Source organism: Salmo trutta, chromosome 23 (assembly GCF_901001165.1).
Source record: "Salmo trutta chromosome 23, fSalTru1.1, whole genome shotgun sequence".
Classification (NCBI taxonomy): Eukaryota; Metazoa; Chordata; class Actinopteri; order Salmoniformes; family Salmonidae; genus Salmo; species Salmo trutta.
The window spans coordinates 11177921-11205306 of record NC_042979.1 but is presented as its reverse complement, the minus strand read 5'-3'; the positions used below and the strand labels follow the sequence as shown (position 1 = coordinate 11205306).

Below are 27386 nucleotides of genomic sequence, written 5' to 3'. Positions count from 1 at the left end.
TGATTTATTGTTCAAAGCATGTGTAATACGCCTGACCTGTGTTTTTTATTTGTTTTATTTTCCACCCTGGTAATAGGCCTCTGTCATGTCAAAATACATAGAATGGCAGGAAATTAGCTTTAAAACAGTAACATTTTACTGGGGGAAGACCCCCAGATCCCCTGTCTAGGGGTTGTGCCAGGGGGAAATGAAATTCATAGAGCAACTCTCACTCCAAGCTTTCTTCAAAAGCTGTCAGCCCTGCCTCAATGGCAATGTCGGTGCTAAAATGTATCCACAACGAGTCCTCTATCTATCTCTATGACAACAGGCACAACTCTGATATACATTTTTTTGTTTTCAAAGTTGCCGAAATGCCAATTTCGTCCACTTATATCAGTGGATTTGTAATAACCTAATTATTACAAAACGTCTATTTGATCAAATAAGCCCCACATAGCAAATGAGCAATAAAAAATGTTTAACAAATTCGACACTCATTGACCTCCATACAAAAACGTATTTTCTTGGACATACTTTTGGCGGAGTATAACCTCTCGCTTCGCCTCTTCCTCTTCCGATAAACAATACATTCTTGTGGATATTTTGTCCCAAATGTCAGCTGAAGGACAACGCGCACAGCATACCGGTAAAGTAAGTTAAAATGTAATTGTATTCAACGTTCTGGCTTGTAAGGAACATTTACACGATTTGCAAGCATTCGTTTCATGTTGTATACCAGTTAATTGTGTATTACAGCTTGATTAATCAGACTATGGCCTCCGTTAGTACCTACAAAAATACGCTATTGCTATGCCTTCTATTCTCAACTAATAACTGTCTAATATGAGTTCCCCACGCTTAGTGATTCTTTAAAGACCTCAATTCCCATGGACCACCAGGAGTTTGACGTCATCAGGAAGTACCCGTAGTCAGAAATATTTTGTTGAGTTTTGTTGTTGTCCAGCAAAGGTAGGTGTTTCTGAGTTTCTATGAAATAGAGTTATTCCCAAACACTATAATTGAATACTTTAAACATTGGCACATGTACTGCGTGTTCGCTATTTATCTACATAGCATGCCAAAAGAGAACTTAGCCTAGATAGTGATGAAAGCAACTCTGCCAAGTGAACTATGACCCATATTCATTGTAAGTTGTCCGCGGCAGTCATTGAATAGATTTATATTGTACAAAACCTTTTATCAAGCTATATTGAATGCACAGTAGCATGTAACAAAATGTAATTAATATATATAGTTAATAAAGGTGTTCATATGATTTAATTGTTATGATAGGCTAACCGCACACTGTCACACTGAATAGCATGTTCATTACATCACATAAAATACATCAGAACACCAATCTTTCAACAGCGGTTCCATTCATGGCGCTTGCTGGTGTGCGTGTCATCGAGCTTGCGGGCCTGGCCCCAGCGCCCTTTTGCGGCATGATTCTGGCTGACTTTGGCGCCAAGGTGATCCGAGTGGACCGGACCAAGGTTGCAATGACAATGGACACGCAGGCTCGAGGCAAGCGCTCGGTGGCGATCAACCTGAAGAGGCCAGAGGGAGTAGCTGTGCTGAAAAGACTCTGCATTCAATCAGATGTCATCCTCGAGCCCTTCCGCAAAGGTCAGCCATGTTCATATTTGGATATCATTGAATACTTCAGTTACTGAATTGTGAAAATTCCCCCTTATAGACTAGATATATGGGGTTATTGAATGCCACTTTATTTTATAGGTCAATTATTGACAGGCGATAAGAGATGAGAGTCAGGGTTAAAGGTTTGTAATTCAAATTTACTTTTGAAGGTTCAGCAGTAACTCCTGCATCCATAATATGTGAGCATGCGTGTACTCTATCAACCATTTACTAAGTGAAGAGAGCAACATTACATGTCCACCACGGCCTGTTTGGGAGTGGATGTACTCTACAGTGTAAGAAAATGCATTTGTATGCACCAGCTGGTGTTGGCCAAGTCGTAAATAAGGAAGGGATTCCCATACACAGTTTGATTGTTCCCACATGTATTCTGCTCAGAACACACGTCAAAGTGAAACGTGTGATGGAACTACTGCTGTGCTGGGTTACAATGTGAGTTTCTCTCCTCCTTTGGTGTAAAAAAAGGCTAAGCTCTTTGCTCAGATTAAGTGCAGAAGACGCATACAGGCCATGGAAGAACTGGGACATTTTCAGTTTCCAGGAATTGTGTACAGATTCTTGCGACACGGGGCAGTGCATTATAATGCTGAAACATGAAGTGATGGCGGCAGGTGAATGGCATGACAATGGGCCTCAGGATCTCGGCACAGTATCTGTGCATTCAAATTGCCACCAATAAAATGCAATTGTGTTCGTTGTCTATAGCTTATGCCTGCCCATACCATAACCCCACCACCACCATGGGGCACTCTGTTCACAACGTTGACCGCTCGCTCACACGACGCCATACACGCTGTCAGTCATCTGCCCGGTACAGTTGAAGCCGGGATTAATCCGTGAAGAGCACACTTCTCCAGCGTGCCAGTGGCCATTGAAGGTGAGCATTTGCCCACTGAAGTCGGTTACGACGCCAAACTGCAGTTAGGTCAAGACCCAGGTGAGGATGACAAGTACGCAGATGAGCTTGCCTGAGACGGTTTCATCAGTATTCCAGGTGGCTGGTCTTTGATGATCCCGCAGGTGAAGAAGCTGAATGTGGAGTGCCTGGGCTGGCGTGGTTACACATGGTCTGTGGTTCTGAGGCCGCTTGGACGTACTGCGAAATTCTCTAAAACAACATTGGTAGTGGAAAAAAAACGTAACATTTTCTGGCAACTGCTCTTCTGGACGTTCCTGCAGTCAGCATGCCAATTGTACGCTCCCTCAACTTGAGACATATGTGGCATTGTGTTGTGTGACAAAACTCTACATTTTTAGAGTGGCCTTCTATTGTCCCCAGCACAAGGTGCACCTGTGTAATGATCATGCTGTTTAATCAGCTTCTTGATATGCCACACCTGTCAGATGGATGGATTATCTTGGCAAAGGAAAAAATGCTCACTAACATGGATGTAAACAAATTTGTGCACATAATTTGAGAGCAATAAGACTTTGGGGATCTTTTATTTGAACTCATGAAACATGGGACCAACACTTGTTGCGTTTTTATATTTTGGTCACTATAATTGTAATTTTGTCAGGCTTGCCTTTCCAAATAAAATTGAATCTTTTTTGCTCATATAATTAATAAAAACACCTTGCTTAGTGTCTGATAGCCACTCCTATAAAAATGGTAGACTAAAACATTTTTACATTTTAGTCATTTAGCAGACGCTCTTATCCAGAGCGACTTACAGTAGTGAATGCATACATTTCATACATTTGTTTTTATTTATATTTATATATATATATATAATTTTTTTTTTTTTTTTTTTTTTTCGTACTGTCCCCCTTTGGGAATCGAACCCACAACCCTGGCGTTGCACACACCATGCTGGCGTTGCAAACACCATGCTCTACCAACTGAGCCACAGGCGAGACATCCTAATAAAGGACCTCTGAGTACATCAAAAAGGTTTGATATACTTCAACTGGTATGCCATCCAGTCCTGGTCTTTTCCCGGAATTAAAGGCTTTAATTGCGTCAAGAAGTTCCTCTGTAATTTGTCCTTCACATGAGTCTTTCTGTACAGCTGTTAATTTTACACTTTTAACAGAACTGATATTCAGTTAGTGGAGATTGAGGAGACTGAAATAAAAACAACACATGCTTAAAGTACTTTGCTTCCTCTTTCAAAATATAGTTTGGTGATTCATTTGTAAAACGTTTCTGTAAATTATTTTCGGTAGTATTTCTGTTGAACATGAGCTGTACTTACTTTCCCACTTCCCTCTATTCAGCTGGTGGCTGTATTGAAAGGACATTTTCCCCAGGGTTTGCACTGTGGTTGGTGTGTCTGATGGTCATATGAGTGCAGGGTCTATAGAAAGAAATAGACTGTGCCAGACAGTGTCCCTGGACCAACCTCAACTACATGACTCAGACTGTAGTGGTTTGCAAGAGGCTTCTGGCTTTATTTGCTTTGTGGTGCATTGTCTTCTGTTTCTGTGGATGTGGTTAAAGTGTTTGGTTTTGAATAAGCTGTGCCTGGCTAATGGTACACTTTGTTACACCTCTGTACTTTTATTCCTAATTTGAAGGTATGTAAAGTCTGTTCCTCTCCTTTAACTGTGTGTTTCTATATAGGAGTTATGGAGAAGCTGGGCCTGGGTCCAGAGGAGCTACTGAAAGAGAACCCTCGTCTGATCTACGCACGCCTCACTGGCTACGGCCAGAGTGGAGCCTATGCCAAGGCTGCTGGTCACGACATCAACTACCTCGCCATGTCAGGTAGAAACAACTTGACTTTACGTCCATCCGGGACATAAGATGTGGAACAGCTTCAGTTGAAAATCAGATATAGAAATGCACACTATTCAATGGCATATTACTTAGGACTGAAAGCACTACAATTAATGAATGGTCTCGATGGCAACCATCTCTGTGGCTGCACGAGTAGAGTGCCATTTTTGCATCCCTTTTGATATTGTAAATATAAATTGTGCACCACTATTGCATACCATGTTATATTACATGAAGTTCCCTTTAACCCTTAGCCAACAATGGTCACACCCCCGCAGAAGTCGAGTTAACATAATAAAAAAAATCCCCATCAGTCTAAGATAAAGATTTTTTTGCGTGGGCTGCATCTCAATCCACTGCATCCGCCGATATCGCCCTTCATCTGCGGTGAAAGGTGGCAAAGTTAGAGGAGTGCTTGTCAGACCGTGAGACATCTCAAAAATCGGTCTTCTCATGAAAACTTCTGAACGGTTTGGCCTATTATGACCACTCTATTGAAAGATGAGACTCTCGAACACTGTGGTGTTTTGCTCTAGGACGCCCTCAAGACTCGTCTGAAGTTCCCCGGTATCAAAATGAATGGAAGTACAGTACAAGTCAAAAGTTTGGACACCTACTCATTTTAAGGGGTTTTCTTTATTTGTACTATTTTCTACATTGTAGAATAGTAGTGAAGACATCAAAACTATGAAATAACACACATGGAATTATGTAGTAACCAAAAAAGTGTTTAACAAATCAAAATATATTTCAGATTCTTCAAAGTAGCTACCCTTTGCCTTGATGACAGCTTTGCACACTCTTGGAATTCTCTCAACCAGCTTCACCTGTAATGCTTTTCCAACAGTCTTGAAGGAGTTCCCACATATGTTGAGCACTTGACTGCTTTTCCGTCACTCTGCGGTCCAACTCATCCCACACCATCTCAATTGGATTGAGGTCGGGTGATTGTGGAGGCCAGGTCATCTGATGCAGCACTCCATCACTTTCCTTCTAGGTCAAATAGCCCTTACATAGCCTGGAGGTGTGTTGAAAAACGAACTATAGTCCCACTAAGCGAAAACAAAATGGGATGGCTTATTGCTGCAGAATGCTGTTGTAGCCATGCTGGTTAAGTGTGCCTTGAATTCTAAATATGTCACCAGCAAAGCACCATCACACCGCCTCCTCCATGCTTCACGGTGGGAACCACACATGCAGAGATCATCCGTTCACCTACTCTGCATCTCACAAAGACACGTGGTTGGAACCAAAAATCTCAAATTTGGACTCATCAGACCAAAGGACAGTTTTCCACTGGTCTAACGTCCATTGCTTGTGTTTCTTGGCCCAAGCAAGTCTCTTGTTATTATTGATGTCCTTTTAGTAGTGGTGTCCTTGCAGCAATTTGACCATGAAGGCTTGATTCACGCAGTCTCCTCTGAACAGTTGATGTTGAGATGTGTCTGTTACTTGAATTCTGAAGCATTTATTTGGGCTGCAGTCTGATGTGCAGTTCATTTATAGATTTCTGAGGCTGGTAACTCTAATGAACTTATCCTCTGCAGCAGAGAACTCTGGGTCTTCCTATCCTGTGGCGGCAGTCATGAGAGCAAGTTTCATCATAGCGCTTAATGGTTTTTATGACTGCACTTGAAGAAACTTTCAAAGATCTTGAAATTTTCCAGATTGACTGACCTTCATGTCTTAAAGTAATGATGGACTGTCGTTACTCTGCTTATTTGAGATTTTCTTGCCATAATATGGACTTGGTCTTTTACCAAATAGGGCTATCTTCTGTATACCACCCCTACCTTGTCACAACACAACTGATTGGCTCAAACTCATTAAGAAGAAAATAAATTCCACAAAATCACTTTTAACCAGGGACACCTGTTAATTGAAATGCATTCCAGGTGACTATCTCATGCAGCTGGTTGAGAGAATGCCAAGAGTGTGCAAAGCTGACATCCAGGCTACTTTTAAATAATCTCAAATATAGAATATATTTAGATTTGTTGAACATTATTTTGGTTACTACATTATTCCATATGTTATTTCATAGTTTTGATTATTCTACCATGTAAAAAAGATAAAGAAAAACCATGGAATGAATGTGTCCACACTTTTTTGACTGGTACTGCACAGTGGCAAGAAAAAGTATGTGAACCCTTTGGAATTACCTGGATTTCTGCATAAATTGGTCATGAAATTTGATCTCATCTTCATCTAAGTCACAAATAGACACACAGTGTGCTTAAACTAATAACACACAAATGATTGTATATTTCTTGTTTATAATGAATGCATCATGTAAACATTCACAGTGTAGGTTGGAAAAAGTATGTGAATCCCTAGGCTAATGACTTCTCCAAAAGCTAATTGGAGTCAGGAGTCAGCTAACCTGGAGTCCAATCAATGAGACGAGAATGGAGATGTTGGTTAGAGCTGCCTTGCCCTATTAAAAAACAACACTCACAAAATTTGAGTTTGCTATTCACGAGAAGCATTGCCTGATGTGAACCATGCCTCGAACAAAAGATCTCAGAAGACCTAAGATTAAGAATTGTTGACTTGCATAAAGCTGGAAAGGATTACAAAAGTATCTCTAAAAGCCTTGATGTTCATCAGTCCACGGTAAGACAAATTGCTGAACTTTCTCCATTTTATAGACACTGTTGCTACACTCCCTAGGAGTGGCCGTCCTGCAAAGATGACTGCAAGAGCACAGCGCAGAATGCTCAATGAGGTTAAGAAGAATCCTAGAGTGTCAGCTAAAGACTTACAGAAATCTCTGGAACTTGCTGGTATCTCTGACGAGTCTACGATACGTAAAACACTAAACAAGAATGGTGTTCATGGGAGGACACCATGGAAGAAGCCGCTGCTGCCCCAAAAAAACATTGCTGCACATCTGAAGTTTGCAAAAGAGCACCTGGGAGTTCCACAGCGTTACTGGCAAAATATTCTGTGGACAGATGAAACTACAGTTGCGTTGTTTGGAAGGAACACACAACTATGTGTGGAGAAAAAAAGGCACACCAACATCAACCTCATCCCAACTGTAAAGTATGGTGGAGGGAGCATCATGGCTTGGGGCTGCCTCAAGGCCTGGACCGCTTGCTATCATCGATGGAAAAATTAAATGAATTCCCAAGTTTATCAAGACATTTTGCAGGAGAATGTCAGGCTATCTGTCCTCCAATTGAAGCTCAACACAAGTTGGATGATGCAACAGGACAACGACCCAAAACACAGAAGTAAATCAACAACAGACTGGCTTCAACTGAAGAAAATACGCCTTCTGGAGTGGCCCAGTCAGTCCTGACCTCAACCCGATTGAGATGCTGTGGCATGACCTTCAGCAGTTCACACCAGACATCCAAAGAATATTTTGGAGCTGAAATAGTTTTGTAAAGAGGAATTGTCCAAAATTCCTCCTGACCATTGTGCAGGTCTGATCTGCAATTACAGAAAACGTTTGGTTGAGGTTATTGCTGACAGTCAGTTGGACGTGCACCCCATAGCGCTACTGAATTGTCAAAAGCCACGCATTCTCGTTTTCCGGTTGAGCGCGCACACACACAGCATTGCTACTTCATTAATAATATATCTACTCACATGTCCAGGGTTTCTGGTTTTCTTTTATATTCCAGTATTGAGGGACTGTTCCGTGCAGGAAAGTTAAAATCCAAAATTGTGTCCATTACCTTTGTTGGTGGCGTATGTAATTAGTACAACAAGCTTTGGCATGCCAAATGTGTGCTCAACGTGTCTGCTTCGCTGCCATCATTACATGAATGTGGGGAAAATACTGTTTTGCCAAAATGACTTCCACCAATCCCTGTGGCCTAGATGATTATAGTATCTATGCGGACCAAAGGTGCCACTAGGTTGTATTCCAGTCAATGTCCGGTCATGCAATAGGGCTATATGAGTCCAAAAAGATGGACATCATCACCAAGCTGTGTCCTTTGATGCCTGCAAATCAAAGGCAGCTCTGGAATGCCTTGGCTGTGAACAGCATTGCTGAGGATGAGGAGTGATATGGAAGAGCACTGAAGACGTTTTACTTAAAAATGAAATGAAAATGTTACTTAACTATTCATCATTTTTATCAATTGTAGCTAAATGTAATTTGTGTCCTCTTATGAATATGCACATGTAAATACTGTATGTTTAAAATTAATTCTTAAATCTGTTATTTATTCAAAATTGTCTAAGTGTCTTCAAAACAAAATCTATACAAATCATTTAATTGACAATATCATGGTCATTTTTTATAATTAATATTACCCTATGTCATACTTTATGTTCCAATACATCATTATATTTTGCAAGATAGGTCAACATTTTATGTACTTCAAACAATTGCTGTGCTGCTTTTCACATTTTATTCTTATAACAAGACATGGGCTACTTATAAAACACAGTATGTAATGTGACTGACGCAGAACCTACGTCTCCATGTAAATGCAACTGGTATCTTAGTGGAAGACACACAAAGGATGCAGTTTCAGCTCTGTTACACTGCCAGTAATTACACTGTTATTAATAGCATACATGAGAAGTATAGTAAACTAACCAATGAAAATGGCAGATACTGCTCTTTGCTTGGTATTACCCTGCAATTTGTAACATGTCCTGTTTCTACCGATGCAATTCATTTGGAAACTGTCCCAGCTTCATAACTAATCAGCTAAGATTGGCAAATTCTGTAGTTTGTCAGGCAAGAAAATGAGATTTGGAGACCATTGTGCTTCGCTTGCGACCCTGTTATTTGATCATCTCCTTAGAAAGACAACTAGTTAACTATGCCTTATCAAAATAGATTAAAGATGACACTGTGCAGGTTTAATATAATTAATCTTTTACTTTGTTAGATTCTAGGTTAAACTTGGAACATTGTTATACTCAGAAGTATCGAATCTAAGGAGTGAGACTGTTTTTTTTTAAATCAGAAGTTAATGGTTCTGTAGGAGCCAGAGCGCTTTGGAATGTGTTGGGTGGACGGGAGGAAGTCACAGGATTGCTACAGGGGATACGGATGGACATCTGTGGATTAGGCAAATCAGGGGTTGAGGTCAGATCCCATTAAGGGAAAAATTATGGTTTATTACCCTATTACTTTGTCTTCCTGTCGAACCATAAAAGATGTAAGGAGAGAATTGGAGTGTATATATATACTTGTGGTGGTGGAAACATGTTTTGTCTGAATGCAGCTGTATTGACCCTCTGGGTAGAATAAACTTGGTTAAGCTTTCATAATGTCCGTTGAGTGTTTTACTCTGAGAATTAGAACCTAACACTTTCAACATCCTAAAAAAATAAACAATAGTTGAGGATGTGTTGAATCTGTAAACCGTTGTGCCACATACTTTGACTTCTTACCACGTAGGCTCCCAAACTTTTTTGGCCCACGACCCCATTTCGATATTTCGAAATTCTAGCGACCCCAACCATGTGAAGGAACAAAAAATGTCATTAACAGCCATCACATACAGTTGAAGTCGGAAGTTTACATACACTTAGTTTGGCGTGATTAAAACTTGTTTTTCAATCACTCCACACATTTCTTGTTAACAAACTATCGTTTTGGCAAGTCAGTTAGGACATCTACTTTGTGCATGACACACGTAATTTTTCCAACAATTGTTTGTAGACAGACTATTTCACTTATAATTCACTGTATCACAATTCCAGTGGGTCAGAAGTTTACATACACTAAGTTAACTGTGCCTTTTTTAAACAGCTTAGAAAATTCCAGAAAATGATGTCATGTCTTTAGAAGCTTCTGATTAGGCTAATTGACGTCAATTGGAGGTGTACCTGTGGATGTATTTCAAGGCCTACCTTCAAACTCAGTGCCTCTTTGCTTGACATCATGGGAAAATCAAAAGAAATCAGCCAAGCCCTCAGAACGAAAATTGTAGACCTCCAAGTCTGGTTCATCCTTGGGAGCAATTTCCAAACGCCTGAAGGTACCATGTTCATCTGTACAAACAATAGTACGCAAGTTTAAACACCATGGGACCACGCAGCCGTCATACCGCTCAGGAAGGAGACGCGTTCTGTCTCCTAGAGATGAATGTACTTTGGTGCGAAAAGTGCAAATCATTCCCAGAACAACAGCAAAGGACCTTGTGAAGATGCTGGAGGAAACAGGTACAAAAGTATCTATATCCACAGTAAAACGAGTCCTATATCAACATAACCTGAAAGGCCGCTCAGCAAGGAAGAAGCCACTGCTCCAAAACCGCCTTAAAAAGCCAGACTATGGTTTGCAACTGCACATTGTACTTTTTGGAGAAATGTCCTCTGGTCTGATGAAATAGAACTGTTTGGCCATAATGACCATCGTTATGTTTGGATGAAAAAGGGGGTGGCTTGCAAGCCGAAGAACACCATCCCAACCGTGAAGCACGGGGGTGGCAGCATCATGTTGTGGGGGTTCTTTGCTGCAAGAGGGACTGGTGCACTTCACAAAATAGATGGCTTCATGAGGGAGGAAAATTGTGCATATATTGAAGCAACATCTCAAGACATCAGTCAGGAAGTTAAAGCTTGGTTGCAAATGAGTCTTCCAAATGAATGACCCCAAGCATACTTCCAAAGTTGGGGCCATATGGCTTAAGGACAACAAAGTCGAGGAATTGGAATGGCCATCACAAAGCCTTGACCTCCAATCCTATAGAAAATGTGTGTGCAGAACTGAAAAAGCATGTGTGAGCAAGGAGGCCTACAAACCTGACTCCATTACACCAGTTCTGTCAGGAGGAATGGACCAAAATTCATCCAACTTATTGTGGGAAGCTTGTAGAAGGCCACCTCAAATGTTTGACCCAAGTTAAACAATTTAAAGACAATGCTACCAAATACGAATTGAGTGTATGTAAACTTCTGACACACTGGGAATGTGATGAAAGAAATAAAAGCTGAAATAAATCATTCTCTCTACTATTATTCTGACATTTCACATTCTTGAAATACAGTGGTGATCCTAACTGACCTAAGACAGGGAATTTTTACTAGGATTAAATGTCAGGAATTGTGAAATGCTGAGTTTAAATGTATTTGGCTAAGGTGTATGTAAACTTCCAACTTCAACTGTACTATTAATATTGGGCTATGACAGTCAATTGCAAATTAGTCTGACAATTTATCTCAGCACCACTAATGAGATGGGTGTGCTTGATGCATCTCAAAGTCAGGGGGTGTGGTTGACCTAATCTCTCCTGTCACATCCAACTTGAATCGATATTTGTTTTCAATGCAGACGAGAGCACTGAATCCGCGTGCCATGAGTTTAAATGCAGAGGCTTGCCCGCTGTTCCGTGATAGATGGAGCCCCATCTGTGCAAAAGCCCACCATTTTGATCCTATGGAATTCGTTTTTTGTCAATATAGCCACGCAGCACACTGAACATCCCCTGTGCCGTTTCATGCTCGGAAATCGTGAGACGGAACAATATGTCCTCGTGAATAGCATCCCCCGACATGTACTGCAGCAAACAAAAGTCAATGCATCTCGGTTCCCACAGCTAACGTCTATTTGGAGAGAATAAGGTGGGAAGATTTTGAATCGTTCAGAGTTTCCTCTTGATTGCTATCTATAGCATCAATTCTTAGTTTCACAGTGTTATCTGACAAAGGAATTGATGTGAGTATCTGTGCTTCTGCCTCCCCACACATTGTTTTCACCATATCTCCCAGGCTCCTGAGTGTTGCAGCGGTCTAAGGCACTGCATCTCCGTGCAAGAGGTGTTACTATAGTACCTGGTTCGAATCCAGGCGTGATTGGGAGTCCGCTAGGGCGGCGCACAATTGGCCCAGCATCGTCTGGATTTGGCTTGAGTAGGCCGTCATTGTAAATAAGAATTTGTTCTTAACTGACTTGCCTAGTTAAATAAAGGTTAAATAAAAAAAATGTTATTATTTGTGGCCGGTAAAATAAGTCTCTGCAATAGTGTGTGGTTTCATAGCGTAGCAGGCTTAGCCATTCACCGTGGGAATGATTAAAGTGCAACGGTCAAGTACTGCCTTTTCCCACGATTTAAGTAATATAGTTGATTTTAACTTTTGGATTTGAATAATTGTCCTTATGGTTAACCATATTGCAATGATTTTGAGACCATTTTTTTTTTTGTATGCTAATTTAAAAAAACAAAATGTTTACCAAGATTTTGGAAATTGTCCCGCAACCCCATTTTCATATCAGGTGACCCCACATGCGGTCGAAACCCCAAGTTTGGGAACCGCTGCCCTAAGAGGTGATTATTTGGAAGAGAGCATGTGTATGGTTGAGAAATAGGAGGAAGGAAGAGAGAGACGTGTGAGAAGGAGAGATGATGTTCTTGACCACAACTGTAGCCTATTTGTTACTCCGCTCCTCTCTCTCCCTCTGTTAGTCTGTTCCTCTCGGTCAGTGAAAACGAGGGAAGTGATGTGGGGAGTCAGGGATCAACAGCAAAAAGCAGGGAGGAAGAGGAATTAGAGATGTGGAGCGAGAGGAACATGAAGAGAAACGATGGCTTTACAGTGGTGTGGTGTGATCATGTACATACCTGCTACAAAAGGACTAAATTGGGAAAACACTGCTGGCAGCAGAATCCAATATACAGCAGAGAGTTTCTACTTCAATGCAACTCAAACATGAACGCAATGGATATCCCAGTGGCATGTCTAATCGCTGATTGTCTGCGAGTGGATTACAAACCCAAATGCAAATGTGTACAACGCGGGGGAATCAGACAGACTTAAAAAAATGTGAGAACTAACTTCCCTTACCCACCACCTTACTGATCAACGCCCAGTCAGCGAGGGCAAAAGCCAATGAGCTGTCAGCGAATCTGCGCTTCCAAAATCAGTAGTGGGAGGCCTGTTTGCTGCCGTTTACTGAGACTTGGCTGGATGACAGAGTCCCGGACAGGGAAGGGGAGCCGTCCGGCTTCACACTGGTCAGAGCGGACTGTGATCTGAACGTCACAGGGAAACATCACGGCGGTGGCATCTGCCTGCTTGTCAGGGACCAGTGGTGTAGATCGATCCTGGTAAGAGAGCGACTCTGTACCCCCGACATTGTACTGTGTACATTCAACCGAAAGCTAATACAGCAAAGGCATCAGAGATTATTTATAATCTGTCACAGAAACTGGAATCCATCTCCCCGACACACCCAAAATACATTTTAGGTGATTTTAAAAACTGCACTTTGCACAAGGTCCTACGCACGTACCAACATTATGTGAAATGTCACACCAGGAAAAATAAGACTCTTAATTTGTGCTATGGGACAATAGCAAATGCTTTCTCTGCCACCACCAGACTTACACTGGGGACATCAGACCACAATGTTGTCTACCTTCGGCCAACCGACTGTCGGCTCCTGGAGATGGAGAAACCTACAGTTATAACTGTCCTCGTCTGGAATGACAATAGTATCACTCGTCTCCAAGGGTGTTTTGAATGTACTATGTGAGAGATATTTGAGGACAGCAGCTCTGATCTTAACAAACTCACAGATGTTGTTTCAGACTATGTAAACTTCTGTGTTGAGTCAGTTGTGCCTACTAAAACCTGTAAAATTGAGAGTATTAACTTTTTGAATTGCTTGTTGGTTTGGCAATGCCACTATCAGCCAGAAAAATATGCTGAGAAGGATTATCACCACAGCAGGCAAGGTCCTTGGAGTCAAACAGACAGGCTTGGTCAGGCCCTCAGCAAGGATCACAATTATTTACACCCAAGCTATCCCCTGTACCTGAACTTTGAACTACTCCCCTCTGGGTGCAGGTGTAGGGCACCCCCGGCAGGAAAAACAGAAATAGACAATAATTTGTGCCAGGTGTGATAAACAACTCGGGCTAATGTTCCTATTGACCCAGTAAGGGCAGCAGGCTAGTCTCTCTTATTTATTGGTATGTACATGATAATGCAACAAATTTTCCCCATGGGGGGGGGGACAATAGTCAGTAATTAAGTAAGTTGTTTGCATTTTTTACATTATTAATGAAGTAAACATCTTTGTTAATACAATAGCCTACTTTGTATGGGCGCATTTAGAATCTTTCTCGATCTAATACTTGTTGCATTTACTGAATTGTTGTCAAAGTACTCTTTTTACATTTTGTGCCATATTGTAGGGTGGAGCCGTGCTTCAAGAAGTTTCATGACATGTTGTAGGCTAAATACAAACACTGACATGAATTTGTCCTACAAATCTTATAGGGAAATTGGGTTTTGAAATACTTTCTAAATATTGTCCTCTGGTCACATTTAGGATTATGTAAAATGTGTGTGTGTGTGTGTGTGTGTGTGTGTGTGTGTGTGTGTGTGTGTGTAAATAATATTAAGTATAATATAATTATACTTTTTGAATGAGTAATTTAGTCAAATTTACAACAATTTTAAATAATCTAGGGTTTTTTGTTGTGTTGAGTTAACTGTTTTTTGATAGTGAGTGTTTTTCACAATGGAAAACTAAATGAGTGTAATTCCTATTGACAAGAATGTGGTGTCATATTTACATTTTTTTTTTTGTTTAGCAGACGCTCTTATCCAGAGCAAGTGCATACATTTTCATAAATTTTTTTCTTACTGGTCCTTCGGGGGAATCAAACTTACAACCCTGGTGTTGCAAGTGCCATGCCCAACTGAACTACATGGGACACTATATTAAAGAAGAGGTTGTGCTCTTTTAAACTAAGTTAGCTCAAAAACAAAGAACAAATGACAAGTTATGTCTGTTTTGAAATGTGTGAGAAAATTACCTCCATGTTGAAAATTCTCAGTAATCTACAGCAGAATTCTATTTAAGTGAAAATGCCAGAGAAGCAGGTGTTTGGAGGATATATTGGCACAGGTGTTGTTAGGCCCGATACGAAGTCGAGGGCCGCCAAACCGTGCCAATATATCCTCCTAACACCGGCTTCGAGGGCATTATCACTTTTATACAACGGGTTACCAACATATTCAAATAATGATTGACATATATTTTTATGAATTTATTCATACTATTTCATCCTTCCACAAGATATAGTCTTGACACAAATCTAGGATTGCTACCCAAACCGGCTGTTCGACCCAGTCGTTCGTTCTAAATGTTCTATTGACATACTGGCTGGCAACGTTCTTTTCCCTTGCTTGCTAGCTAGCCAACTACGGCTACCTTACAGTCACGTCAAACAGTGCAGCCAGAATAACAACAGTAGCTGCATTTGCATTTGTTTTCAGCTGTTTTTCTAGTGACATTTATTTGGACACATCCATAACAATGAGGTAATGAGGCACGATTTCACTTGGCATAGAAAATGTGCTCTCTCGTCAGGACATTGTTCAGAGGAGCTAGCCAACAACACAGCTAACATAATCACTTCAAACTGAAGCAGGAAAGACTGCACACTAGCTGCACTTTTGTTTCGTTTTACCTTTTTTTCAATTGACATTTCTTTGTATATATCCATAAAAATGATGCCAGCTGATTCATGATTTCTACTGGCTGAGAAATGCTGCTTCTTGTCCCGACTCCCGATACGTTCATTACTATGGGACAGCTGGAGATCGAATTTGAATATTGAAACAATGTTGCAAATGTCAGAGAGACAGACAGCGAGGTTTATACAAATCTCTGCTGTTGAAAAGAAATGTTAGCCTAAAAGATGGGAGATAATGTTAAGATTTCTATAGTGGAAATCAAGTATGTAAATTGCCTGGCTGGGCTGATGAGACAGTGGATTGCGCAGTCAGATGGAACAGAGTAAATAGGCATTTTAAACATCATAGATTTTGCCGGTGGTAACTTGTGGAATATACACCAGCTGGAATGCAATTTTAACCAATCAACATTCAGGATTAGAACCATCCATTGTATAATGTGGCCTAAAATACATATTTGAAAATGTGCATATCTTTTAAAGGTCTCTCTTGATCAAAACATCAAGAGAGACCTCTGTGGGATGTTCAGTGCTGTGAGCTCCCACAGAGCTCTAGCTTGGCTTCCTGAAATCACATTTCATCTCATATTAATCCTGTCCATCTATGACAGTGTTTTTTGTTTAAAATCTATTAATTATTTTAGATTGAATGGCTAAGTCCATCTCCAAATGTGCTATAGTGAAGAAACCGCTTTCCCCTGTTGCGCTACGGTGTAAGGATTGCATGCATGTGCATTGTCAGTGGCTATGACGTAGGGTTTAGCCAGGAGTTGATGGACAGTCGGAAGAGCAAATTAAATGGTAGGAGGGACATCCCAACTTCAAGTGATTTTAGATTTCGCTGTTTGAGAAGGATTGAATCCTAAGTAACTTACATACACATTGTTTGAAGTAGAATAGACCAACATAGCTACTGTAGTAGGTCAAAGCTGTGTGCTGGAAAACCTTGGTAGTGCATAGATGGAGTAGGCATTGTGACGTTCATGGGAATTTCCTTTTTCAGCTTCAGACAAATGCCTACTTCTCACTTAAAATGTAGTTTTTTGTTTTTAATTACACTACATGACAAAGTATGTGGACACCTGCTGGTCGAACATCTCATTCAAAAATCAAGGGCAGTAATATGGAGTTGGTCACCCCTTTGCAGCTATAATAGCCTCCATTCTTCTGGGAAGGCTCTCTACTAGATGTTGGAACATTGCTGTGGGGACTTGCTTCCATTCAGCCTTGAGCATTAGTGAGGTCGGGTACTGATGTTGGGCGATTAGGCCTGGCTCGCGGTCGGCGTTCCAATTCATCCCAAAGGTGTTCGATGGGGTTGAGGTCAGAGCTCTGTGTAGCCTCTAAATAAGATATGGTGCCACCAATTACCTTCAGAAGTCACATAATTACTTAGATTGCATACAGGTGGACTTTGTTTAAGTGTCACGTGATCTCAGTATATATACACCTGTACTGAAAGGCCCCAGAGTCTGCAACACCACTAAGCAAGGGGGACCATGAAGACCAAGGAGCTCTCCAAACAGGTCAGGGACAAAGTTGTGGAGAAGTACAGTTCAGGGTTGGGTTATAAGAAAATATCAGAAACTTTGAACATCCCACAGAGCACCATTTTAAAAAATCCATTATTAAAAAATGGAAAGAATATGGCACCACAACAAACCTGCCAAGAGAGGGCCGCCCACCAAAACTCACGGACCATGCAAGGAGGGCATTAATCAGAGAGGCATCAAAGAGACCGAAGATGACCCTGAAGGAGCTGCAAAGCTCATCAGTGGAGATTGGAGTATCTGTCCATAGGACCACTTTAAGCCGTATATTCCACTGAGCTGGGCTTTACGGAAGAGTGGCAAGAAAAAAGCCATTGCTTAAAGGAAAAAAATAAGCAAACATGTTTGGTGTTCGCCAAAAAGCATGTGGGAGACTTCCCAAACATATGAAAGAAAGTACTCTGGTCAGATGAGACTAAAATTGAGCTTTTTGGCCATCAAGGAAAACACTATGTCTGGCACAAACCCAACACCTCTCATCACCCTGAGATCACCATCCCCACAGGTAAGCATGTTGGTGGCAGCATCATGCTGTGGGGATGTTTTTCATTGGCAGGGACTGGGAAACTGGTCAGAATTGAAGGAATGATGGATGGTGCTAAATACAGGGAAATACTTGAGGTAAACCTGTTTCAGTTTTCCAGAGATTTGAGACTGGGACGGAGGTTCACCTTCCAGCAGGACAATGACCCTAAGCATACAGCTAAAGCAACACTCAAGTGGTTTAAGGGGAAATGTTTTAACATCTTGGAATTGCCCAGACCTCAATCCAATTGAGAATCTGTGGTATGACTTAAAGATTGATGTACACCAGCGGAACCCATTCAACTTGAAGGAGCTGGAGCAGTTTTGCCTTGAAGATTGGACAAAAATCCCAGTGGCTAGATGTAGCAGGCTTATAGAGTCATACCCCAAGAGACTTGCAGCTGTAATTGCTGCAAAAGGTGGCTCTACAGAGTATTGACTTTGGGGGAGTGAATAGTTATTCACGCTCAAGTTCTTTTTTTGTTGTTGTTGTCTTATTTCTTGTTTGTTTCACAATAAAAAAAATATTTTGCATCTTCAAAGTGGTAGGCATGTTGTGTAAATCCACTGATACAAACCCCCCAAAAATCTATTCTAATTCCAGGTTGTAAGGCAACGAGGTAGGAAAAATGCCAAGGGGGTGAATACTTTCGCAAGCCACTGTAAGGACTTATCATTTAGACTAGATTTGTTTTAGATAATTTACTTTGTTTATTGTTTGTACCATGGTCCATACAGACATTAAGAAAGGATGATGTATCCTCCTCCATCTCTGCTTCTCTCACTCCATGTATTCCTCTCCTCTTGTGTCAGGCTTGTTGTCTATGCTGGGCCGGAGCCATGAGAAGCCCTACGCTCCTCTGAACCTGTTGGCAGACTTTGCAGGCGGGGGTCTGACCTGTGCCCTCGGGGTGCTCCTGGCCCTGCTGGAGCGGACCAGGTCGGGAATAGGGCAGGTCGTTGACACCAGCATGGTGAGTACGAGATCACATCAGCTCAGTTGATGTCTGAGCAGATCCACAGGCGACATTTACACCCACAGTGCTGTTCTCGGTACGCTGCCAGGCATCAACAACACCTACAGTACTGTTTTCTGTACACCTCCATATCCTCTAAAGGCTTGTACATTGCAGCATACAGATTTTTGCCTGAAAAATGCCGTAGGATATAATGTATTTTTAACAGTAGATAACGCTGTGACATTGAACGAGGGCACTCAACAACAGCAGAAACTTCCAAACAGTTTTTTTCTTTCCTACCCCTTTAACCTGAACACTGCTCAGACACAGAAGTCACAATCACAACACATTCAGCATGTCTTATGGTTAGCTCAGTACAGTCCCACTACACACTGTAAAATCCCAGATCAATTCCATCACTAAACCAACCCAGTACCACAATCGCAACTGAAAAAAGTAAAGAATACTGTATCTGTGACATTTTTAAGCATTCTCATGTAGCATGTGAATTTTAAATGCCATTCATGTCCAGTATGGAGATTAGGTGGGATGTAAGATGTGCTCAGTACTTGACTTAGGCAGGAGCTCACCGGAACTGAGTACCTGCACCTTGTATAGAATAGTGTCGGAGTTCCTGCACCTAAATATACTGAACAAAAATATAAACGCAACAACTTCAACAATGTTACTGAGTTACAGTTCATAAGGAAAGGAGTCAATTGAAATAATTTCATTAGGCCCTAATCTATGGATTTCACATGACTGGGCAGGGGCTCAGCCATGGGTGGGCATGGGAAAACAGTCCCACCAACTTGGGAACCAGTCCCACCCACTGGGGAGCCCCTGCCCAGCCAATCAGACTTTTTTTTTTTCCTCACAAAAGGGCTTTATTACAAACCAATACTCCTAATTTGCATCAGCTGTCAGAGTGGCTGGTCTCAGACGATCCCGCAGGTGAAGAAGCCGGATGTGGAGGTTGTGATTGTGAGGCCGGTTGGGCGTACTGCACAATTCTCTAAAACCGTGTTTGGTAAAGAAATTAACATTCAGTTGTCTGGCAACAGCTCTGGTGGACATGTCTGCAGTCAGCATGCCAATTGCACGCTCCCTCAACTTGAGACATCTGTGGTGTTGCATGACAAAACTACACATTTTAGAGTAGCCTTTTCTTGTCCCCCAGCACAAGGTGCACCTGTGTAGTGATCATGCTGTTTAATCAGCTTCTTGATATGCCTTTCCTGTCAGGTGGATGGATTATCTTGGCAAAGGAGAAATACTAACAGGGATGTAAACAAATTTGTGCACCAAATTTGAGAGATCATCTTTTTGTGCATATGGAACATTTCTGGGATATTTTATTTCAGCTCATGAAACATGGGACCAACACTTTACATGTTGCGCTTATATTTTTGTTCAGTACATACATGGTACCAGCACTTTAAAATGAGTACCAGCACCTATTTCAGTCCAAGTCAAGCACTAGATGTGCTCAAGATGTGGTTTTATTAACTTTTGCCGCACCTCACTGTGTCATTTTTATTAGATCCCTAGACGCCAGGATGCCTGAAGCCCCATTTTCAATGAATATATTAACGTCCCCTACATGATCGCTGTAAACATTACATTTTGCCTAAGGCTTGTACTTTTCTTTTTCCTCCAGGATTGTTGGTACTTTTCCATAGCTTTTCTAAAGTTAGTGACCCCAATTTTAAGGCTAATACTGTGTATTAAGGAGATCTCCAAATGTACCCCTCCGAAGAATTAGACTGTTTAAGTTACAGGAAAAATCATATTGTAGCTATTAAATTGCATTCTGTAAACCAACAAAGACATAATTATCTTTTATGTAGACCCCATCTGCAGGTATACAAATTGTATACAAACAGCCGGCTACTTCCTATTCATGCCTGTGATATAGATGATTGATGCTTTATTACTAAGAAGTATATGTAATATGCTGATAACTGCGTCAGTGAGGGGCCATGACAATCACATCGTTATTGTTGGTCTGCAAGGCAAATATCCCTGACATTTTGTTCAATGCCAACCATCTCAAAAGATTCCCTTAACCTATCGCCACAGGCAATCAAAACCAGGCAAACATGAACACAGCTGTGAGGGGTCAGACTGACTGCCGATAGGTACTTACCACAGTAGGAGGTAATTCCTTCTCTTGCTAGAACAAAAGACACCACTTGCTGCGTACTGACCTAGTACCGACGAACCAGACGTTTCTAAATGTAGAATCGTCTGCCTGTCGGTGGCCGGCAAATTTACTTTAAGCCAATCAAAGATTACTACTGTCTGCGTGACGTCATAAGGAAAAAAAGCGGGTACTTTTCCCCGGTGTAATCCACCCCTTTTTTCCTTATGATTTTTTTTGTACTGTCTTTTTTTGCCATTTTATGAATGTGTTATTCAATGTGGGCTGTAGTAGTAGTAAAGTCCATATTCAATTTCATATCAAATGTATATATTTGGGGGGGAATACTTAAAGGGGTCCTAAAATTCTAAATCAAATAGCTAAATGAACCATGTTATGACCATCTAAAAACAATTCCATATGTCACCCCCAACGACTCAATAACGGTACTGACTTCTTGGGGTCTGGAGGATTTTAACGAGGCTGACGGCGGAAGATCTATGTTAACAGCAAAAATGTAATGCCGACACTCTTGGCAGAGGTGCTAAACTGTTATAGACCTATATCCATCCTGCCCTGCCTTTCAGTCTTCGAAAGCCAAGAAAATAAACAGATCACCGACCATTTTGAATCCCACCGTACCTTTTCCACTATGCAATCTGGTTTCCGAGCTGGTCATGGGTGCACCTCAGCCACGCTCAAGGTCCTAAATGATATCATAACTGCCATCGATAAAAGACAGTACTGTGCAGCTGTCTTCATCGACCTGGCCAAGGCTTTCAACTCTCTCAATAACTGCATTCTTATCGGCAGACTCAACAGCCTTGGTTTCTCCAATGACTGCCTCGCCTGGTTCACCAACTACTTCTCAGATAGAGTTCAGTGTGTCAAATCGGAGGTCCTGTTGTCCGGACCTCTGGCAGTCTCTATGGGGATGGTTCAATTCTCAGGCCGACTCTTTTCTCTGTGTATATCAGTGATGTCGCTCTTGCTGCTGGTGATTCTCTGATCCACCTCTACGCAGACGACACCATTCTGTATACTTCTGGCCCTTCTTTGGACACTGTGTTAACAAACCTCCAGACGAGCTTCAATGCCATACAACACTCCTTCTGTGGCCTCCAACTCCTCTTAAATGCTAGTAAAACTAAATGCATGCTTTTCAACCGATCGCTGCCCGCACCCGCCCGCCCGACTAGCATCACTACTCTGGACGGTTCTGACTTAGAATATGTGGACAACTACAAATACCTAGGTGTCTGGTTAGACTGTAAACTCTCCTTCCAGACTCACATTAACCTGTCTGGGCTAGGGGGAAGTATTTTGACTTTTGGATGAAAAGCGTGCCCAGAGTAAACGACCTAATACTCGGGCCCAGAGTCAAATATGTGCAAATTATTAGTAGATTTGGATAGAAAACACTCTAAAGTTTCCAAAACTGTTTGAATGATGTCTGTGAGTATAACAGAACTCATATGGCAGGTAAAAACCTGAGAAAACTACAACCAGGAAATGAAAATCTGGTTCCTGTAGTTTTTCAAGTCCTTGCCTTTCTGACACACAGTGAGTTAGGGTTCATTCTTCCCAAGGCTTCCACTAGATGTCAACAGTCTTTGGAAAGTTGTTTGAAGCTTTTGCGGTAAACACAGACCGAAGGAGAAGGCTGGGAAGCAGGTGACTCTCAAAATCACTTGAGTTCATTGCGCGCGTTCATGTGAGAAGGGACCTGTGTTCCAAAACATTTTTCAAGACATAGCAAGGGTCTGGTTGGAATATTATTGAAGTTTGAACTTAAAATGGCCCTAAAGATTGATGCTATACAACGTTTGACATGTTTGAACGAACGTAAATATAACTTTTTCTTGACTTTTCGTCGTCACATTTCCCTCGCGTGGCCTACATTTTGAGTAGCCTACTGAACGCGCAAACAACATGGAGTTATTTGGACATAAATTATGAACTTTATCGAACAAAACAACATTTATTGTGGACCTGGGATTCCTGGAAGTGCCTTCTGATGAAGATTATTAAAGGTAAGGGAATATTTCTTATGCTATTTATGCATTTAGATGACTCCAAAATGGCGGGTAGCTATAATTGCCTGCTGTTTTTTCTGAGCGCAGTACTCAGATTATTGCAAAGTGTGCTTTCCACGTAAAGTTATTTTGAAATCCGTCAATGCGGTTGCATAAAGGAGTAGCCTATCTATAATTCTTAAAATAATTGTTATGTATTTTGTCAACGTTTATGAGGTGTATTTTTGTAAATTCACCAGAAATTTTTGGTGGAAAATAAATTTTCTGAACATCAAGCGCCAATGTAAAATGCTGTTTTTGGATATAAATATGAACTTGATGGAACAACAAAATGCATGTATTGTCTAACATAATGTCCTAGGAGTGTCATCTGATGAAGATTGTCCAAGGTTAATGCATAATCTTAGCTGGTTTTGTGCTTTTGGACAGCTACGGTTGCTTTGAAAATGCTAAGAAAATGGCTGTGTTGTTGTTGTTTTGCTGTGGTGGTATCCTAACATAATCTAATGTTTTGCTTTCGCTGTAAAGCCTTTTTGAAATCGGACAATGTGGTTGGATTAACGAGAGTCTTTAAAATGGTGTAAAATAGTTGATTGTTTGAGAAATTGAAATGATTTGATTTTTGCTGTTTTGAATTTCACGCCATGCTATCTTGTCAAGCAATCCCGGTAACGGGATGAGAACAGGAAGGGGTCCCATAGAGGGCATCTCCAATTCAAAATTAAATCTAGAATCGGCTTCCTATTTCGCAACAAAGCATCCTTCACTCATGCTGCCAAACATACCCTCGTAAAACTGACTATCCTACAGATCCTTGACTTCGGCGAGTCATTTACAAAATATCCTCCAACACTTTACTCAGCAAATTAGATGTAGTCTATCACAGTGCCATCTGTTTGTCACCAAAGCCCCATATACTACCCACCACTGCGACCTGTATGCTCTCGTTGGCTGGCCCTTCATATTCGTCGCCAAACCCACTGGCTCCAGGTCATCTGTAAGTCTTTGCTAGGTAAAGCCCCGCCTTATCTCAGCTCACTGGTCACCATAGCAACATCCACCCGTAGCACGCACTCCAGCAGGTATATTTCACTGGTCACCCCCAAAGCCAACTCCTCCTTTGCCTGCCTTTCCTTCCAGTTCTCTGCTGCCAATGACTGGAACAAATTGCAAAAATCTCTGAAGCTGGAGACTCATATCTCCCTCACTAACTTTACGCATCAGCTGTCAGAGCAGCTTACTGATCACTGTACCTGTACACAGCCCATCTGTAAATGGCCCACCCAACTACCTCATCTCCATATTTGTTATTTATTTTTGCTCTTTTTGCACCCCAGTATCTCTACTTGCACATCATCATCTGCACATCTATCACTCCAGTGTTAATGCTAAATTGTAATTATTTCTTACCTCCCTAATCTTACTACATTTGCACACACTGTATATAGATTTTTCTATTGTTTTTTTTCTTCTATTGTGTTAGTGACTGTACATTTGTTTATCCCATGTGTAACTCGGTGTTGTTTTTTTGTCGCTTTGCTTTATCTTGGCCAGGTCGCAGTTGTAAATGAGAACTTGTTCTCAACTGGCCTACCTGATGAAATAAAATAAAAATACAAAAAAACAGATGCTTATCGGCAGGCCCGGTCCTGGACGTTCTGCCGCCCTCCTCCTATCCCTGAAAAACTTGAATAGTGTAGCCTACGTGTCGGCCCACAGTGCAATTTTATGAATGCCCATCCATGGCATTACCGTTTGTAAAATAGGCAGTTTCATTGGCTTTGTTAGCCTAATCCTGATTCATAACCAAGGCTAAAGACTAATCATTTTGTCTATTTAAAATCTGCATATCACCTACCCAAGTTTATCAGGAGTTATTTTTGAGCTTGCAGTATTTGCAATGAGAATCAATGTTTACACAGCGGGAAATGCAGAAGTATTTTCTTCACTATAGTCAGCTCATCAAAAATGTATGAAAAGGCTTACAATTGAAATCACTGATTCATGCCAATTTAGCTGGAGTGAAACTCCCAGACAGAAGTTGTGAGTAGCCTAATTTCATTGCATATTGTCCATTTTATTTCGACCTGTCCTGTTTTTTGGAAATGGTGTTTGTTAACATGTTAAGTCATATTCAAATCGAATCTTGGACAGGGCGGCATTTAGGCTAATTGATCAGAGACCAAAAACGTTTGTTTTATCATAACATTGCCATAAATCTGATCTCCAGTCTAGGCTACAGACAAACTCCATAGGCTACTACTGTTTCTACTACAGGCCACATGATTTATGTTCGATGACCTGAGCGTTGGTGGAGCGCCACAGCGCTGCGTCTCTAACAGCATCCTGGAGAGGCTCGCTGGGCATGGACAAGACAAATATTTTACGTCCCTGACTTTGGCAAAGTGGGTACAGCTTATCATGGGGCAGCATCAGCACTCACCTAAATAGTTCATATACGACTGGGTGAAAGAATTGTTGTTGTTTTTGGGCATAATTATGTGAGGTGCTATGTGTTGTTGGAGGCGTCTTGGTCAGTTTAGCCCTAATGGGCGGGCCGACCCTGCCTATCAGCAGACAGCAGTCAGTGTGCTTGGTGTGTCTGACGCTTGACCGTTGGCATCTTTAATGCAATGATATTATGTCTATGCAGACATAAACGGTGCTCTACCCAAACTCATTTCACAACTGAGATGACATTTCCTGTAATGGTTTCGTATTCTATGGCCAGTGACTCTGTCACATTATTCAAAATACTTAATACTAGGGCTGGGAATTGCCAGTGACCTCACCATACGATATTATCCTGATACTTAGGTGCCTATACGGTACGTATTGAACTTCTCACGATTCTATAGCTATTGCGATTTGATACTGTGATTTTTATTGCAATTTGATGTTACACACATATTACTCACCAAATGTCTGCTGCAGTGGGACAAGAGGGAGCCATGAGAAAATGAGTTATCAATCATGGAAATAAGTGCTGAAAACAGATAGGCTCCCTTTTTTAAAAATAAGATGGAGAACAAGCTATGAAGGAAAAATACTGGAGTTTTGGTCCAGGTACAGCCAACTAGCACTCAAATAATATTGTCGATACGATATCGTCAAATAATATCCCGCCACGTAACTATCGATTCTCCCCCACATCACTACTTAATACCTTTTTTCTTTTGTTATTATACAAGTGGAACGTTTGTGTAGGAATTTAGAATGCTCATACTTTATTTGTTTGATCAGCCAATGTGTAGTTGCTACTATTGACATTTATGATTGACATGGCTAGTGGGACACTCCCCTGCCAGGCTATAAAGGGGCCTCCCACCTTTTCAAGTCTCTCAGTGGAGCACCTGATTCCCATTTTGTTCGAGCTGGCTGAAGCACATTTGGGTACACTTTCTTTCCATTGGCTATTACTCAGTATTGCAAGCGAGGACTTTAATAGAGTTTAGTTGATGTTATTTAAATGTTGTGTGATCTATGGATGGCCATGTCCACAGTACATCATGATTATGTTTACAGTTGGTGTATTGTATTGGAACTATTTTATTATAGCGTTGCTGGCGGAAGTACAGTGGGGGAAAAAAGTATTTGATCCCCTGCTGATTTTGTACGTTTGCCCACTTACAAAGAAATGATCAGTCTATAATTTTAATAGTAGGTTTATTTGAACAGTGAGAGACAGAATATGAACAAAAAAATCCAGAAAAACGCATGTCAAAAATGTTATAAAATTATTTGCATTTTAATGAGGGAAATAAGTATTTGACCCCTCTGCAAAACATGACTTAGTACTTGGTGGCAAAACCCTTGTTGGCAATCACAGAGGTCAGACGTTTCTTGTAGTTGGCCACCAGGTTTGCACACATCTCAGGAGGGATTTTGTCCCACTCCTCTTTGCAGATCTTCTCCATGTCATTAAGGTTTCGAGGCTGACGTTTGGCAACTCGAACCTTCAGCTCCCTCCACAGATTTTCTATGGGATTAAGGTCTGGAGACTGGCTAGGCCACTCCAGGACCTTAATGTGCTTCTTCTTGAGCCACTCCTTTGTTGCCTTGGCCATGTGTTTTGGGTCATTGTCATACTGGAATACCCATCCACGACCCATTTTCAATGCCCTGGCTGAGGGAAGGAGGTTCTCACCCAAGATTTCACGGTACATGGCCCCATCCATCGTCCCTTTGATGCGGTGAAGTTGTCCTGTCCCCTTAGCAGAAAAACACCCCCAAAGCATAATGTTTCCACCTCCATGTTTGATGGTGGAGATGGTGTTCTTGGGGTCATAGGCAGCATTCTTCCTCCTCCAAACACGGCGAGTTGAGTTGATGTCAAAGAGCTCCATTTTGGTCTCATCTGACCACAACACTTTCACCAGTTGTCCTCTGAGTCATT

General features: G+C 41.4%; 1 protein-coding gene across 1 annotated transcript in view; it reads left to right on the top strand.

Moving 5' to 3' along the window:
- The first annotated feature begins 849 nt into the window (after positions 1-849).
- amacr (alpha-methylacyl-CoA racemase) overlaps positions 850-27386 on the top strand; it is a 48869-nt gene continuing 22332 nt past the window's right edge. The window contains exons 1-4 of the mRNA XM_029708913.1: positions 850-951; positions 1354-1611; positions 4211-4354; positions 18666-18826. Coding sequence (XP_029564773.1) covers positions 1365-1611; positions 4211-4354; positions 18666-18826 — 552 coding nt within the window. The 5' untranslated portion in view covers positions 850-951; positions 1354-1364. The remainder of the gene's footprint in view (positions 952-1353; positions 1612-4210; positions 4355-18665; positions 18827-27386) is intronic.